General features: G+C 37.7%; 1 protein-coding gene across 1 annotated transcript; it reads right to left on the bottom strand.

The window, feature by feature from the left end:
- Nucleotides 1–5,746: 5,746 nt before the first annotated feature.
- Nucleotides 5,747–16,428, bottom strand: LOC117336634. The gene is made up of 7 exons (XM_033897246.1): nt 16,394–16,428; nt 15,359–15,524; nt 13,865–13,961; nt 13,410–13,454; nt 12,902–12,997; nt 12,366–12,425; nt 5,747–6,140 (listed from the first exon to the last, which is right to left on the bottom strand). The coding sequence occupies exons 1-7, from the start codon at nt 16,426–16,428 to the stop codon at nt 5,962–5,964; spliced, it is 678 nt and encodes a 225-aa protein (XP_033753137.1). The 3' UTR covers nt 5,747–5,961.
- Between the last annotated feature and the right edge of the window lie 836 nt (nt 16,429–17,264).

Raw genomic sequence — 17,264 nt, forward strand, 5'->3', positions numbered from 1 at the left:
TGTTCGAAGGTATCTATACACACCCTGTACAATATGTACTGTGGGGAGGAGGGCGGGTATACCTAGCAGGTAAGTATGATACTCGGAGATAACCCTCTCACAAGAGAAAGGGTATAATCTCCTTCATATCATACTTACCTGCTAGGTGAACTTTCTACATATGGCTACTCAAGAATCCAAAGCTTGAATAGGTGGTGGGCAATACAAATTTTTACTTACCCAACTTTCTCAAAAAGGCTTGTCATTCCTTTTGTGTAGACAAAACCGTGCGAGCAAACTTACCGGTTTCTTGACTCATGTTCTTCAGATAGTGGTGGATGAAGGTTGTTTCCGACTTCCAGGAAGCTGCCTCCATGATCTCCTCCCTCGAAACCCCCTTGAATAGGGCCATGGAAGTTGAAAGACTTCTAGTATCATGAGCCTTGACCATTTTGAACTCCATGTCGGTGGAGTCCTTGTAACACCTTTCAATTGTTTGTACTATCCATCTAGAGATAGTATCCCTTGATGCTGCCCGACACAAGTTATCCTTGTAAGTAACAAATAACTGTTCAATATTCTTTCTGAACTGCTTGGTTCTAGACAAATAGGAACTTAAAAGCTCTACAAGGACAGATTAACCTATCCTCCTTGACTGAAGAAAAACCTGACGATGCGTTTTGCAACATAAGACAAAGAATCATTCTTTGCTAAAAAAAAAACCTGGGTAAGGAATCAAAGATACACCTGTCTGATCCCATCTGATGTGACCCTCCTTGCAACATAGGGCCTGTAAACAACTTCTTCCTGAAGCAACAGCAACTAAAAATACGGTTTTCAAAGATAAAAACTTCAATGGAATCTGTGCAATAGGCTCAAAAGGAGCCTTCATCAACCTATTTAAAACTAGAGTAAGACTCCATGATGGAGCCAATCTCCTTCTAGACGGTCTGCTGTTAAAATAGGCCTTTAACAACCTTTCCAATCTAGGATGATTTCCTACCTTAATCCCATCCCAGCCGGGATGGATTAATGAAATAGCTGATCGGTAGCCCTGTATTGTGCGAACCTGGAGATTCTTTACCGAAAATAGATACTCCATAAAATCAGCAACCTGTGCAACTGTGGTAGAAAAGGGATCTAATCCTTTCTCTGATGCCCACTTGGAATACAACTTCACTTTTGCATTGTATGTCTGATAAGTGCTAGCTCTTCTAGCCCCAACTGCTCTGTTTGCAACTGCTTCTGAAAAACCCTCGTTGCTATACTGTCTCCTGACAACTTCCATGCAGTCAACCTCAACATGTTCGGGGACGGGTGCAGCCTCTTGTTGTGAGGTTGTCTGATAATGTCTTCCCTCTGAGGTAATCTGATTGGATGTTCTGTCAGGAGATCTACGAGGTCTGGAAACCATGATGGTCTCTCCCAGAATGGTGCTATCAAGATTAGTGTCACCTGTTCCTGTTGAACCTTTCTGATTACTCGCGTAATCAGAGATATTGGGGGATATGCATAAGCATACATTCCTCTCCAATTCTGAGCTAAAGCATCGACAGCTAAGGCTTGGCTGTCTGGGACTGGAGACATGTACACTGGTAACTGATGGTTTAGCTTTGATGCAAACAGATCTATTTGTGGCTCTCCCCAAATATGAAATATCTGGTTCAGAACCTGTTTCTGTAATGTCGGAATTATTTGTGACTTTCTGGACAATGCATCTGCTGTCAGGTTCAACCTGCCGGGAATATGAATTGCCTGCAGTTCTATCCTCTCTGCTATGCAGAACTGAAGAATCCTCCATGTCAACATACACAGAGAAGGCGAGCGTGTTCCACCCTGCTTGTTTATGTAGGTCACCACCGTTGGATTGTCTGACTGTACCAGGATTTCTTTCCCTGAATCAGACGTCGTATCTGAGAAGTGGCTAAATGAACTGCCTTTAGCTCCTTCCAATTGATGTCTCGTGACCTCTCCTGAGAACCCCAGCGCCCCGAGATTCTCTGATTTTCTATATGCCCCCCCCCCCCCCCCCCCCCCCCCCCCCCCCCCCTGAGCCGTCGGTAGTTAGTACTAAATCTACCGGTCTGTCTGTCAGAGTTCTGCCTCTGAACACAGATGCCTCGCTCCTCCACCAAAGGAAGGAGTCTGTCAACAAATTGTTGACTGGGACGGACATGAGAATGTCTCTTGTACATGGTCTCCAATGATAGAGGAGAAACAGTTGGATGGGCCTCATATGTAATCTTGCCCAAGGAACCACCTCTATGCACGAGTTCATCAGTCCCAGAATCTGAAGGATCTGACGGACCTGTACAGTGCTTTTCTGCTCCACATCGATGAACAGTTCTCGCAGAGTGTCGATTCTCTCCCTTGGTGGGAACACTAGACCTAAGTCTAGACGAAAATGAGCCCCGATATACAGGAATTCCTGTGATGGGACCAGCTGAGATTTCAGCCAGTTTGGAAGAAAACCCAAACGAGTTAGAAGTGGTAATGTATTCTGGATTGCTAATGATAGCTTCTTTCTGAGGTGTTCTCGAAGAAGCCAATCGTCTAGGTATGCATGAGGATGTAGCCTTAGACTTCTTAAATGAGCTAGGACTACAGAAATTACCTTTACAAATACCCTTGGTCCGGATGCTATTCCAAATGGAAGAGCTACAAACAGGTAGATTCTTCCTTGTGAATAGGGATATGCAGATATCGATACGTGCGACTGAATTCTATCTTGTATCCTTTTGAAACTACTCCCAAAACGAACTTTTTGAAACTACTCCAAAACGAACTTGTCTGTGGTTATCTCCCCCCATGCTCTTACAAAATGGAGCAATCTCCCCCCTACAGGGATGTCCATCAGGTCTTGGTATCTCTAGGCTATCGAGAAATCATTGTTTCAGGATTTAAGTGTATTAGAGCCCTGTTACTTTGAATGTAGGTCAAGGTCATTCCTTTGAACGAACTTTGTAGGCCAAATATAAAGTGCCTGTGCCTCTTGGTTAGTGGATGTTTAGCCTATTTGACATTGGATGAAGGTCAGGGTCATCCTGGGCCTCTTGGCTTTGGAGATTTTACTTCGGGCATGTGAGCTAACTATGAAGATTTTAACACATTTGATCATGTGACCTCGAAATAAGGTCAGGGTCATTCACCCTAGCTCGCTAATGGTCCAATAACATGATTCTGTTTCTCTTGGTTATTAGAATTCGAAAATGTAAACTAAAATCCCTTAATATTTTACCTTTCAAATTGTGTTGGACGCAGACGACGGACAAATGGCGATTAAAATATATCATTTATACCAGGTAACCTTAATATCAGAGCTTTTGTTGTATTATAGTATCAGGTATCTTGTTCACACTATTCACTCGTTTACACGTTATTCTAACAAAACACGACTTGTCTTTCAGATTTTGGTCACTCGTGGTATCTTGCAAAAGCAGATTTTTTCTCCGAAGTAGCAGATATCCATGGGATTTCTAAAGCCTCCGTTGCAAAACTACTTCCGAAGGTTTGTGGAGCATTGTGCGCTTTATTGGACAACGTGAACTTTCCCGTTTCAGTAAATGAAACTCGTATAATTAAACACAAGTTTTACCAAACTGCAAGTTTTCCAAATGTAGTGGGCGTAATCGACGGTACCTTGATTGCCATACAGGGGATGAAGACTGAAGATGAACCAATATATGTTTGTCGAAAAGGTTTTCATGCCATCAATGTCCAGGGTGTTGTTGACGCAGACATGTTGTAAGTATATCTAATCCGTCCTATCGTTGATCATTAAAATAATACGAATTAATATCAAAGGAACCTTTTTAAAATAATTATGAAATTTTTCATTTTTTTCTTTAAATAATTTTTTTTTTTCACTTTTTTGAAACAATTATGAAATTTTCTATTTTTTTTAGTTCACCTTACCCGAAGGGTCGCGATGACCTATAGCCATGATCATCATGGTTCGTCCGTGAAATATTGCCTACTATCGATATGGCATGTATGGGCCGCCGTAGATGTGAAGAGTGCTACGAAGGGAGGTAACTATCTTGTCACCAGCAGACGACTCATGTTCCCTTCGCTGTCATTATTGATAAGTATGCGATATTCATCCAATAATCAGTTCAAATGTTCTTGGTTTCTATTGAATACAATTTTTTTGAGTGCAGTCAATCAGTGAGTATGTCATGATGGATATATTATTGATTTAACATCATATTTTTCCTATGTTAACTGGACAAGACGCTATCATTGGTATTTCTTTATTGTGTTACCGATATTATCCCCAAAACTTGTACAAAATGCCCAATGAAGAGAATAAATATATTAACAAGCACAAATTAATGAATTAATACCATAAAACAACGCAAACGGGGAAAACTATTGAAGAATATATGTATCGGTTTGTTTGGAGTAAAAAAGTATGGAAGCTCGTATAGATCAAATGGGAGCATGTTTTGTAATTTGCGTACACTATTTGCATTTTTTTCGTTAAATACTTGTTTTCAAGCAATTAATTGATAAGTTGTTTTAAATATCTCATTTGTTACTGACATTTTATTCATATATTGTTATTTTTATTTTATTTTTATATTTTGTTTCTTTTTTCTTCGAATCAAAACTACTCAGAAATAGTGAACAATTCATATGATTACCACAGTAAATTTGTTTAAAATGTCAAAATTATCAACACGTGTCAACGGGTTTAGCTGTATATGATTCCAACGAATTTCTTTAGATACATTTCAGATCGTGATGGAAGCATGTGTGTTCTGCATGCAAGCCATATCTGATGATGGCCCAGCAACATGCAAGTTAAGAAAAAAAGGAAGTGAGACAATAAATGAGGTGAGTGAACTCAAAGGGGACTCAATAAGAACTATACCCGGACAGCTGATTCACAAAGATTGCCGCAGGGATTATGTGAATCCCAATTCATCTGACTACAGAAATAAGGCTGGTAATACACCTACTGGACAAAGAGCCTTGCGATCGACAACACCGGACTTTAATTTCAAGGAAAATTGTCTGTATTGTGGTCAACTGGCCAAAATCAACGAAAGAAAAAGAGGCCCTGATGCGTATCCAGTGAAGACCATTGAATATAACAAAACACTAAAAGAGACATGTGCCTTACGGAATGACGAGTGGGCTGCAGAAGTACTAGGACGGCTCAATATGGCCTCATCTGATCTCCATGCGGCGGATGCTGTTTACCATCATCAGTGTAGCATCAACTTTTCGACAAAACGACAGCTTCCAAAGTCTCGGATGACAGATGACACAAATATAACCAGCACCCCTGGACGTCCAAAGAAATCTAAATCAGAGAAAGCCTTTCTCCAGTTGGTTCAAAGTATCGCAGAAAATGATACAGAGCAAGTGACGGTGAATGATTTGGTGAGATCGATGGAAAAACTATGCGGAGAAGAGGCGTTCAGTACGGTGTACATGAAAAGGAGATTGTTAAGTTACTTTGGTTCGTCTATCATAATCACAAATATCAATGGACAACCTAACGTAATAACATTTACGTGTCATAGATAATTGTTGGATCGAAAGAAGGGATGAGTGTATATATTATGTGTGTGTTCACACAATTCTTGTTTATCTGTATGCTTAATTATGCTTATTATAACATTACATGTTATGCGATATGACTGCATACAATTAATCCTGTAATAAATGTGTAGAACTAAAAAAAAAAAAAAAAAATCCCAAATTTAGTCGCCTCTTACGATCATGCAATGGGGGCAGCAGGTACAATTCTTACGCCCTACCTGCAGGGCAGCTTCATCCAAGTGGAGGAGTGTTACCATTCAAACCTGCCAAATGTGCCCCGATAATTGAGACGTGTGCGGCTGCACAATAAAGCTGTCGAGGAGAGAGTGCCCCTACTAAATGGAGATATAGTTATCAGTCATCACAATGACCATATCTACAGAGGGGAAGTGGCCACCAGAACTGCGCAAGAAAAAAGGCAGAGAATCACTAATAGATTTTAGAAACTTTTATAATTGGGGAAAGACAGTCAGAAAACGACGATAAACTCTGTTCCTGCCCAATTGCAGACTCTAGAGCCACAGCAATCCTCTCCAAAGCATCAGCTTTTCTCTCTTCAACTGCAAGCCTTTTTCTTTTTAGTTGAAGAAGAGCTTCATATGTAGGATCTGTTTAAAAATTCAATAATGATAGCACATTTCACAGATGTCAACACGATGTTAATACAACATTAAATTTTAACTTAAATTATAATGTAGTGAACTAGGAAATAGACAAGTTTTATATGTTATGTGTTCAAAGTTACCTAGAGTAGTTAAAGCTATACGCTATAGGTAGCCAAATCTATTCGAGTTGCTTCCCTTAGATCAGTAGCTAATTAACCCGTTTTAGGTTTACACCCTTCATTCTATATCAAGGTAAAATATAACCAAACGGTAGAACCTGAAAGTCAGTCGTTATTAGGTAGCACACGGTCCGTGGGACCAGTGGTCAGTGCCTAGGGCTATATATGGAAATGACGAGATAGGGGTTTAGATACGCCCATATTTCGGGGTTAAAGGTCACGATTGGTCAATTGACCACATCAATTCATACATATTAATTAACCCTTAGGGGATATAGAAAGACTTCCGCGTTTTGCATAAGGAGTTCTCAAGCAGCTTTCAGTCTAAACGGACTTAGTGCCGTTTGGATGTACATATTTAGGATGTGAGGACTTAGTTTTGTTTAAATGTGTGTGAACTGTTAAGTGTGAATGCGCCGCGGAAGATGGATGAAACTTCATTGGATTGTATTGTACCTTCGGGATTTTCCTGTGGATTAATAAATATAAGTAAACTTTATATCCAGTGTTGAATTATGTTTATCACACCACAACCATCCCAAAAAGAACTTTCACGTCCCGTGTTCATGGAGAGCGGACGTTACAATTGGTGGCAGCAGCGGTGGGATGGTTTTAAAATGTGGTTGTGATAAACTGTAACTAACACTGTGGATGTTTGAATTCTACGAAAAACTGTGATGTCTTTCGTTCGACGGAGTTTGGTACGATTGGATTCATACAACTCGTCAAATCCTGTAGTGCTATCGAGAGCACGAAAACTGTGTTTTAAGTCCGTTACTCTTAGTTTACAAAGGAACGGCATATATTCGGAAACTTTGTTCGGAAATGGATTTTTAACCCTAGAAGTGCTTGCCTCGAGCTTGTGGATTTATCTCCGCTACCCACATCATATAGTTGTGTGTTTCACAAAAAAAATGTTGAGTAATGGAACGTTTTGACTGTGTGTTTAGCAGTTGTGTTCTCTATTATATTGAAGTTATATTGAGAAATCTATTTACTCGGGATATGATGCAGGACATAGGTCAAGGAGTTTCGGAGGATATTTACCATCGGGAAGCTGAGGATTTTTCTAGTGGTTTCCGAGTTACTATGGAAGTTAACTCATTGTGTTTTCTCGCGTTAATAGTGCCTAACGGAGAAGTATTTAGGAAATTAAAAGTGAAATTTTCGCTACTTGGAAGTTAAAATCCGACAATTTTCCGGCATTATATACAGGATATATACAGGACATGTATAGGAAATTTTATCCAATGAACCGTGAGTACATTTAAAAATCATCGAAATATTGTCGAATAACGCTTATAACAGCTGTGACGGTGTCAAAGAACTTTTGAATTGCTAAATAAAATGATTAAGCATTTTAGACACATGTTTTTGACCATTTAGGAAACTATGATCGTTCATAGATTGTGACGACTCTCGGAATAAGTAGTAAAATGAGCAGGAACTTGATCAGTGTATCGTGTGTCAGTCCTAGATTCGGGAAGGCTCAAATCAGGGAATAACCAAAGTCAAGTATCGCCAATTTCTGGACCTAAGACAGTAAGGTTGATGGGGTCGACCATACGGGGAAAGCGAACGGTGGTGCTAAAACAGACATTGGGAGAAAGTGGAAAAGTTTAAAATCTTCCGCGCAAAGTCGCAGACAGGAAGATGTGAAAGCTAAATTCGTGATGTTCAAAGCAACGCGGATAGAAAGTTGATAGCAAAATAGCCGTTAACTTAATTGGAAATTAGACTCTGGGGCCAGGAGTAATTCCATGATGGAAACATCTTTTGGCGTATCATCGAATACAATGTAACACCAGAAGAACGCCCTGTGTTAGTACCGTTTCGCACGCGATTTGAAACTACTTATGTCATGGAGAAATGTGCATTATTCAGAAATTGTGAAAATGTGGAATTGAAGAGACAAGTTTTAGCTCGTGGTTTTGGTATAGAAAATGAAGAATTCCTGGAGAATATGTGTTAACATAGCAGATGATGTGTATCCTACACGTATTTGGTCGTGTAGATGATATTTGGTCGCATTCAGTGGAACTGTGGTTTAATTCGCTTGTATTTGTTAATTTGACTCTTTTCATCGATGTCAGATTGAGCCAAGTCCGCGTTCGTTACGTCTCAGCTAGTGAGGATGATATTTGTACATGTAGATGATTTTGGACTTTGAATAGTGCCAATCATGTGTTCCAGGATGGAGTAGGCGCTAGTTATAAGTGGAACGCTAGTGCATATAATACTATATATGTAATATATATATATAGTGCTTCATCTGGACAATAATTGTGTACGCGAAGGATTATAAACAGTTTTGGTATAGTTTGACCGCTGTTTGGTAGCCTTGATATCGCGCGAAATTTAAGGCGAATAATGCAACTTCTTGTACAATGAAGTTTAGATCCTAGGACAGGTGGTTTCTCAGGATAGCATTGGAACTCCTTCGAAAATCGCGGCAGTTGAAGCGATGTTGCTCCAGTTTTGTATATTACCGAGTTACAGCTATAGAGCGTTAGATCTCGGACTTGCGTCAAATTATCGGAAATTCATGTTCGGTTTCGCACTAATAGCGAAATGTCTGCGTGACCTCGCCAGGAAAAGGTGTTTAAGTGGTCAAATTATGGACTAAGGAATGCTCAGTGTATGTTCGCATTCAACGAACTGGAATAACGACATATCTGCTCCGATTCTCGGATATCCAAGCTTGGAAAGTGGAATTTATATTCTTTACACGGATGCTAGTAACTTTGTCACATTTAATTGTAAACTCTGGATTTACATTAAGATAAGTGAAAATTAATGTTTTTCAAGGGACATATCCTGGAAACAATATTCAATTCGAACTCAGTAATAATTCGAATTAACTCGGTAAACGTGTTCACAAAGTTTACCAATCATTCAGTACGGCACGGAAAACGGTAGCTATATTCATGACCAAAATGTGTTATGATATTGGAGATAAAATACGCAGATTCCAACATTAAATAATAGTGGGAACTAAGGCTAAGTTAGCCCGTGATTGGACCGGACCGTGGACAGTAGTCGCACGGCTTAGTGATGTGTTATTTAGAATTCGTTACTCCGGAAGATCAGAGCCAGTTGTAATACACAGTGGCAATTTGAAGCCTTCCGGAGGTACACGTACTGGGGACAGCGCGACCGAGCCCAGCACAGCGGGAGCTTCCACCCCTACCAATAATTTACCTAAGCGTTTGGACTCGCCAGGTCCAACGACTGACCAGTAGTGGACACCCCTCGTTGTCAGGACAACGCGAACTGGGCGAGCCATCGAAACTTAGAGACCTCAGTTTTAAACTTCAAAGGACTTACGAAGATCATCGACTATTGCCCTTTATGGACGCATGCCAAATAGGGATGAAGATTGGATTACGTAGTTATCATCGACATAATTATTGCCCTATATGGACGCAGGCCCCTGGGGGGATGAAGAATGGATTTTGTTTTGAATCAGTAAAGATTTCAACTTTGTGAAGTGACAAAACTTATCTAATTCAAAAAGTGATGTTCGTTGAACTCTTGTTTTGGATCATTACCAGAGAAAGAATAAAGTTTTGTGAATCAGAGAACATTCAGGACTTTTAATGGATTATTAACTTTTTAATAGGAACCGTGCAAAATTATCAAGGGATTTAAACGTTGATACTTTGATCTGATGTTTGAACTGTGATATTAATTCAAACTTTCGACTTGGATTAGAACATTTAGTGAAATACGGAAATTGGTTACTTTTGGATTAGTAACTTTTAAATGGACTGAATTATGCAGAATTACCAAAGGACCATACGTGCGTGGATACTTTACAGTGACAGCATAATGTAATACAAGTGATGCAGAGAGTGTAGCTGAACTTTGTGATATCAAAAAGTGACTTAAAGTAATTTCCGATGGATATATTATTTAGGACAAACACACTAACTGTGATTATTAGTTATTGTTTCCGTGGATCACATTTATACATGTGATTTTTTGGAATTTATTTCACTGTGTCAAAGGTAATGTACGAATAGCATGTTCATTAATATTATAGTTGTGAGTATTGCCTCCAATGTTAGATTTCTATCTTAGATGTAACTCAAATTAAGGGTTATGGGTGGATTTTATCTCAATATTGTAGTATATCGTATTAGTGGATACGTATACTTGGGGGTTAGGACGTTACAACTAAACCATACATATATTTGTTATTTCATATCAGAACTATACTTGAAAAATGATTCTCCATTGTGTCCATGTAGCCAAATAAGTAGGATATCGATGTAAAATCGAGAATTCAAAACAGTCTGATGGCGTTTTATGTGTGCAGGAGTATAACGTGTGATAGAGATGTACGAAGAGTACGAGTTGTTGTATGTTTTTGTAGACTAGGTACATTTTTGAAAACATTACGGTTAACCAGTAAAATGTATGTTAATATTTTGGTAGACATTAATTTTACGATGTTTGTTTGAACTTTGCGGATATATAGCCGCCAGGAGCTCGTAAGCGATCGATGTTAGCTATAGGCTTGTAAACATTATTTTTATTACGCAAAGAAGTTTTAGTGCCAAAACCTTTTAAAATGCGTGTAGAATGTCAGGAAATATTATTTGACATTGAAGTTTAGACTCGTACGTGTCGTAAGAAAAGTTTTGTTAATGCAAACGCAAAATGGTATTTTAATATGTTTTATGTGTTCACGTTAGAATAGATAGATTGCTTTTGTTACGAAAACTATTAACTATGTATGACGTTTGTGGGGACACAAACTCTTCGAAAGAAGGGGGTTGTGTAGTGAACTAGGAAATAGACAAGTTTTATATGTTATGTGTTCAAAGTTACCTAGAGTAGTTAAAGCTATACGCTATAGGCAGCCAAATCTATTCGAGTTGCTTCCCTTAGATCAGTAGCTAATTAACCCGTTTTAGGTTTACACCCTTCATTCTATATCAAGGTAAAATATAACCAAACGGTAGAACCTGAAAGTCAGTCGTTATTAGGTAACACACGGTCCGTGGGACCAGTGGTCAGTGCCTAGGGCTATATATGGAAATGACGAGATAGGGGTTTAGATACGCCCATATTTCGGGGTTAAAGGTCACGATTGGTCAATTGACCACATCGTCAATTCATTCATATTAATTAACCCTTAGGGGATATAAAAAGACTTGCGCGTTTTGCATTAGGAGTTCTCCAGCAGCTTTCAGTCTAAACGGACTTAGTGCCGTTTGGATGTACATATTTAGGATGTGAGGACTTAGTTTTGTTTAAATGTGTGTGAACTGTTAAGTGTGAATGCGCCGGCGATAGTGTGGAAGATGGATGAAACTTCATTGGATTGTATTGTACCTTCGGGATTTTCCTGTGGATTAATAAATATAAGTAAACTTTATATCCAGTGTTGAATTATGTTTATCACACCACAACCATCCCAAAAAGAACTTTCACGTCCCGTGTTCATGGAGAGCGGACGTTACAATAAGAAAAGATACAAAATTAAATTTGACCTTGTTCTTTAGCCCTAAGACCTTGAATTTTGACCTTCATTATTGTCCTCAGTATGTATTTTTATTTTATTTGTATTTTGTTTCTAAAATGACGGATAACAGATGATAGATGCAACTGTATAGCATAAGCTCACATTGGTCCTTCAGACCAACAGATCAAATAACAATCTATAACAAATATCATAAAGATATATGAAGATATTCAAATACCAAAACATTAACTCTGAACTCTACTTGTTTAATCATTGATTTTTATGAGTTGCATAACAGATATTGGTATTACCTCAAATGTAGAATCTGTATTGAAATTCAATAAAAGATGTATCATATAATACAGAAAATATTAATTGGAAGTACATGTAAGAAAACCTCCTAGCTTACTGTTATGCTACATGTATTGAGATTTTCTTTCAATAATAAGAAGTATTTAATAAGAAAGATTATACACTGAATGGCTTTTCTCTCTCTTTCATTTCAGTTACATAAAGAGGCAGTCAAATGTGGGAATGAAATACAGTTTTTTTTTAAGAAATATCAGGAAGAAATACCTTCAACAACAGCTTCCTCCCGCTTTCGATTCTTTTTTCCCTTCTGGCTTGTTTTAGATTCTGAAATTCCAAAATATTAACAAAATATCAGGATTTTCCTTTACATACAGTTTTTACATTGAATATCTATATTTAGAATGAACTGTTGATATGAGCATTTGACACCTTTTTCAAATTCCAAGACAATTTACTTCATAATGTCATGTCATCGAAAATGCATGGATTCATCAGTAAAAAAAAAAAAATTGAACTTGATCTTTGACTCAGTGACCTTGATTGCTGATGCATGACCTTGACTTTTGGTCAGTTAATACCCAGTTGAGTTTCACTAACTCATCATTGTTATATTCAGAAGACAGTTTATCATGCTGAAGAAAAATAACTAAGCTCAGTGAGACATGCAGACAGACAACCTGTATACTAAGGGGCATCTGTGTAATTCAGAAATGCATGATCAAACAAATAAGTTAAATTAATTGATTTTCAAGACAGATTTAACAGTCTAATGCCAAATAAGCAAAAATCTTTAATCATACCTCCTGCGGGTCGATCATTAACATACATCACACATGTCTCCTCTTCATCCTCCTCCCCATTATCCCCCTCTGGACTAAACTGAGTTTCTACAGGTCCTTAATTTAAAGTAAATTTTGATCATAAAAAAAACATATTAACTTTACAGGTCAAGAGAAACCCACAGACTTTATCAGGTTCCCAAATAATTCAGACAAATCAGGGATTTTGCCACGTTTTCAAATGAGGTCAGTCTATATATACATGTATATGTATACATGAAATGTAAATTACTGTAATAATGAACTGAAAACATATTAACACGTTTATTATTACAAAATTCATTTCCTATGACAGCTCAACCAATTATGCTCATGACAATTCAACCTGGATTACATTTGTCATTTCTAGAGGTTTTTTGTCATTCTTTTATTCCTGATTTCCAAAGCCAATATTTAATGACATATTCCAACTACTTTTATATACACTTACACTGTATTTAAAATTCAAATCAGGTTTGTGATAGCTTACCTGATTGCAAGGAAGTGCATGGCATTATGCTGTTGGATTCCTCAACTGAAAAAAAAGATGATATATCAATGTTTATTCGTTGTAACCATAATAAATTATGTAGCAATTATTCAATAATTAGAAATTTTGCTCCTTGAATTTATTTCATTTAAACAAGAAAATAGATCTCCCTCTACTGCTGCTCTAAGCAGTAAATGGAATTTCAGTCAATCCTGAGACTGCAGTTGTGGGTTTTAATATAAAATAATGTTTATTTTTTTCAGGCCATTGTAAATGTATGTACAGTATAAAGTTTCAGAGTTCAATATTGATAGTTTTCATTATAAAAGTGCTTTACTCCCTGTACATATCCACTGTTTTATCATTAAAGCAAATGTTTGCATGTCCATTGACAAGTGGCATCCTAATAAAAGAAATGTTAAACTTGAACTTGAACTTGAGCATATATAACTTAGGTATGCATGATGTAACAGTACTAGTCCGACCTTTGACACCAGTATCTGCAGCACTCTCAATGCCAACAACAGCCACTTCTGGGATAGCTTGCAATACCTGTATGGACAAATTTAGTCATCAACAAAACTGTAATTTGATTTGGGTGTTCACCATTCAGGGTTCGTACAGGAATATTGTTATGAAATTTAGGCCTTTTTAACTTTTAGCACCTACAAAACAGACAACAAAAAATGATAGTTTTACATTAATGTCTAGACTTAACATTGAAAATACTAAAATCAGACACAGAAGCCTATTGAATACTATTCTGATATCCGGAAATTAAAACTATTAACAAGTTTCGACTATTTTTTCAGTCAGTGTAAACTAATAGGATAACAAAAGACAAAACACAATGAGAATAATACAGATTAATAGAATTGACGTCAATGCATATTTCATCAAATTCCGGGCTAAATTTTCAAATTCATGGCCTTTTAGTATACTCTCAGGCCTTGTAGGATCTTTTCCCCGTTCTTAAGGCTTTTAAAGGTATTGTTTTTATGGTCTGTACGAACCCTGCCATTGAACGGTTACCACTTAGAATTTTATTGTTTATCTACATTCAAAATAAAAATTAAATAACCACTTTAATAATGAATCTACAATTTAATTAAGTACATGTTATTCTGAGACAACAATGTGAGCATTGCATTTAAGCATCTGCCCTGTAGTTAGGGCGTAATAATTGTACCTGCTGCCCCCATTGCATGATCGTAAGAGGCGACTAAACTTGGGATCTCATTTTTTCTCTTCTTTCTCAACAGCTTTCTTCTTCCTCTGCCCTGCAGGTAGGGCGTAAGAATTGTACCTGCTGCCCCCATTGCATGATCGTAAGAGGCGACTAAATTTGGGATCTTATCTTTTCTCTTCTTTCTGAACAACTGTCTTCTTCCTAAGGTCTCCCTTGACAATGCCTCACTTTTGGCCTTTAGTTGAGCGTTCGCCCCTGTGAGGAAGGCTTTGGGTTATGTCCCCTAGCCGAGACATACCAGAGTCTTTAAAAATGGTAGTTGCTACTCCTGCTTAGCGCTCAGCATATTTGGAGTGGGACGACTGGTTCGCCCGTTGTCAGTATAATGTGACCGGGTGGGGTGTGCTGCTGGGTGTCTTCGGCAGTATGCTTCAGTGAGGTAGCACTATAAATCGGCAAAAGTTCCGGCCTATCACAAGGAGACTTAACACGAACATACCGCAGCCTCCCAAAACACACATACGCACTCATCACACGCATGCATGTCGCACGCACGGGAGGCCGTCCTTAAATGACCTTAGCTGTTAATAGGACGTTAAACAAAATAAACCAAACCAAACCAAACATTTTTAAGCATACCGGTAACTTCTTTCCGGGGAAATTTGCTTTGACGTTATAATTAATGAATGGTTATGACATGGCAGACCAAGAAGGCCCGTTACATTATATGACAATGTAAAACAAAAACAAAAAAACTCGCAATCCGTTCCCACGGCTTTAAAGTAAGATCAGGAGGGGGTCCGCCTCCTGTGCCTGTCATCTGCCTTCTACGGAAGGCCTCCTTCTTTTTTACACTCGATAGGGCATCTTGCCATCTTTTCTTAGTCTCCTCAATCGTGCGCACGTACAGTCCCACCGAGTTTATTCTACAAAAATACATACATGTTATTTAGTAGTTAATAACAATAGCATTAATATTAATAAATATAAATCAAAGTGTTAATTTCCATCAAACATCCTGTTACCATTTACAAGTAAACTGATATTCAAAAACACTAGTTTCTGACTCCCAATTCTACACCCTCGGGTAGAAATTCCCTATCCCATATACTGACATATGATGGACTCTGTTTATTACATGTATATTACATACATGCATGAAGTTAGCCTTCGGCATGTTCATATGTGTTATGGATGGAAACAAGTGCCTGTGATGTTACATGTACTGTAACAAATATTACATCGTTAGCTAATTCAGATTAAATGTACTCTTGTGTTATATGTTATTATTTTATAAAACGAGCCAGGCACCTGTGCTAAAACACAGTAAACTAGTCTAACGCCATTGCTTTCGTGCACCTGTTAAAACTCGATATATAAAACTAAATAATCATATGCATAAAGTGAAACCTCCCTGAATATAAAGTGAAGGATTACCTCGATATGGATTCTGTATGAATACGTCATAGATTCCCATTTTGGCTATAATATTGGTTATCTTGAGTCTTCCATAACAGACGTAGCTACGTTTCTGAAACCTGAAACTGATGAAGCCCTCAAAAGAGGTAGCACTAAAAACTGACCAAATCCTTACACTGTCGGCGTTTGGACTGATATCGATAATTTGATAAAAATAAAACATATACTGCAATATATTGGTTTATTAGATAAATCTATTAATGTATGAGATAATTATATCATTTACAAAAGTGAATCAAAATGATGAAAAGAATAATTTATTATCTACAGATGACTACTGTACTGCAGTAGATCTAAAATCGGAATATATTCTTACCTCTGGGTTATTTTGGCCCACTCCGCCTTCTTCATTTCGGTAGTAATTAAGAGCTAAAAAGACTCTGCCAAAACCTCCATCTCCCCATCCGTCCAGTTTAGCTTCCTTACTTTACGCTCAGCCATTAGTATTAACCCACGAGCAGACGACAAAAATACCGAAACGAAAGTAAGTAATGCGCAGACTCCGTTTATGTATCTATGGAAAAAAAATATCTCCACCCACACGCACGGGAGGCCGTCCTTAAATGACCTTAGCTGTTAATAGGACGTTAAACAAAATAAACCAAACTAAACCAAACCACCCAAAAGAGTTCCAGTCGTATGTTACGTGAACGTCTACGTTTACTCTTAAGTTTACGTCAACATTTACGACGTTTAGTGAAACTGATCTAAGGTAAACGTAAATAAAATCGTAACTTAGACTTACGTCTACGTTTACGTGTAGACTTACGACCTTTAGTGAAACTCAGTCCTGGTATACATTTGCGAGTTCCATGTGTGAGATAACAATGGGAAAAAAATATAAATATATATGTATATCTTGCTTCTAAAAGTAGTTGAGATGGAATTAAGTTCACTTTATTGAAATGATTAATTATTTAATTGCATAGTATGTCCGTTATATTATTCTATCACTCTATACCCTCACCTGCATGACAATATATATGTGTAAATTAATGTGCGTTTGAAAATACTAAATAATAACATTGATATTTTAAAATAAACTTTTGTTTATTTTATTTACCCTAGTACTTTAGCGAACCGACTTAAAAGGAGACTTCACACGCATGCATGTCGCACGCACGGGAGACCGTCCTTAAATGACCTTAGCTGTTAATAGGATGTTAAACAAAATTAACAAAACAAAA

The sequence above is a fragment of the Pecten maximus genome, chromosome 10, assembly GCF_902652985.1.
Source record: "Pecten maximus chromosome 10, xPecMax1.1, whole genome shotgun sequence".
Taxonomy (NCBI): Eukaryota; Metazoa; Mollusca; class Bivalvia; order Pectinida; family Pectinidae; genus Pecten; species Pecten maximus.

Coding starts and splice junctions, on each gene's coding strand:
- LOC117336634 (XM_033897246.1), bottom strand. CDS start 16,428: ATGAAGAAGGCGGAGTGGGCCAAAATAACCCAGAG. Junction 13,455..13,864: donor TACTGTTACATCATGCATAC/CTAAGTTATATA, acceptor CTTTTTTTTCAG/TTGAGGAATCCAACAGCATA. Junction 12,426..12,901: donor TAATGATCGACCCGCAGGAG/GTATGATTAAAG, acceptor TTGGAATTTCAG/AATCTAAAACAAGCCAGAAG.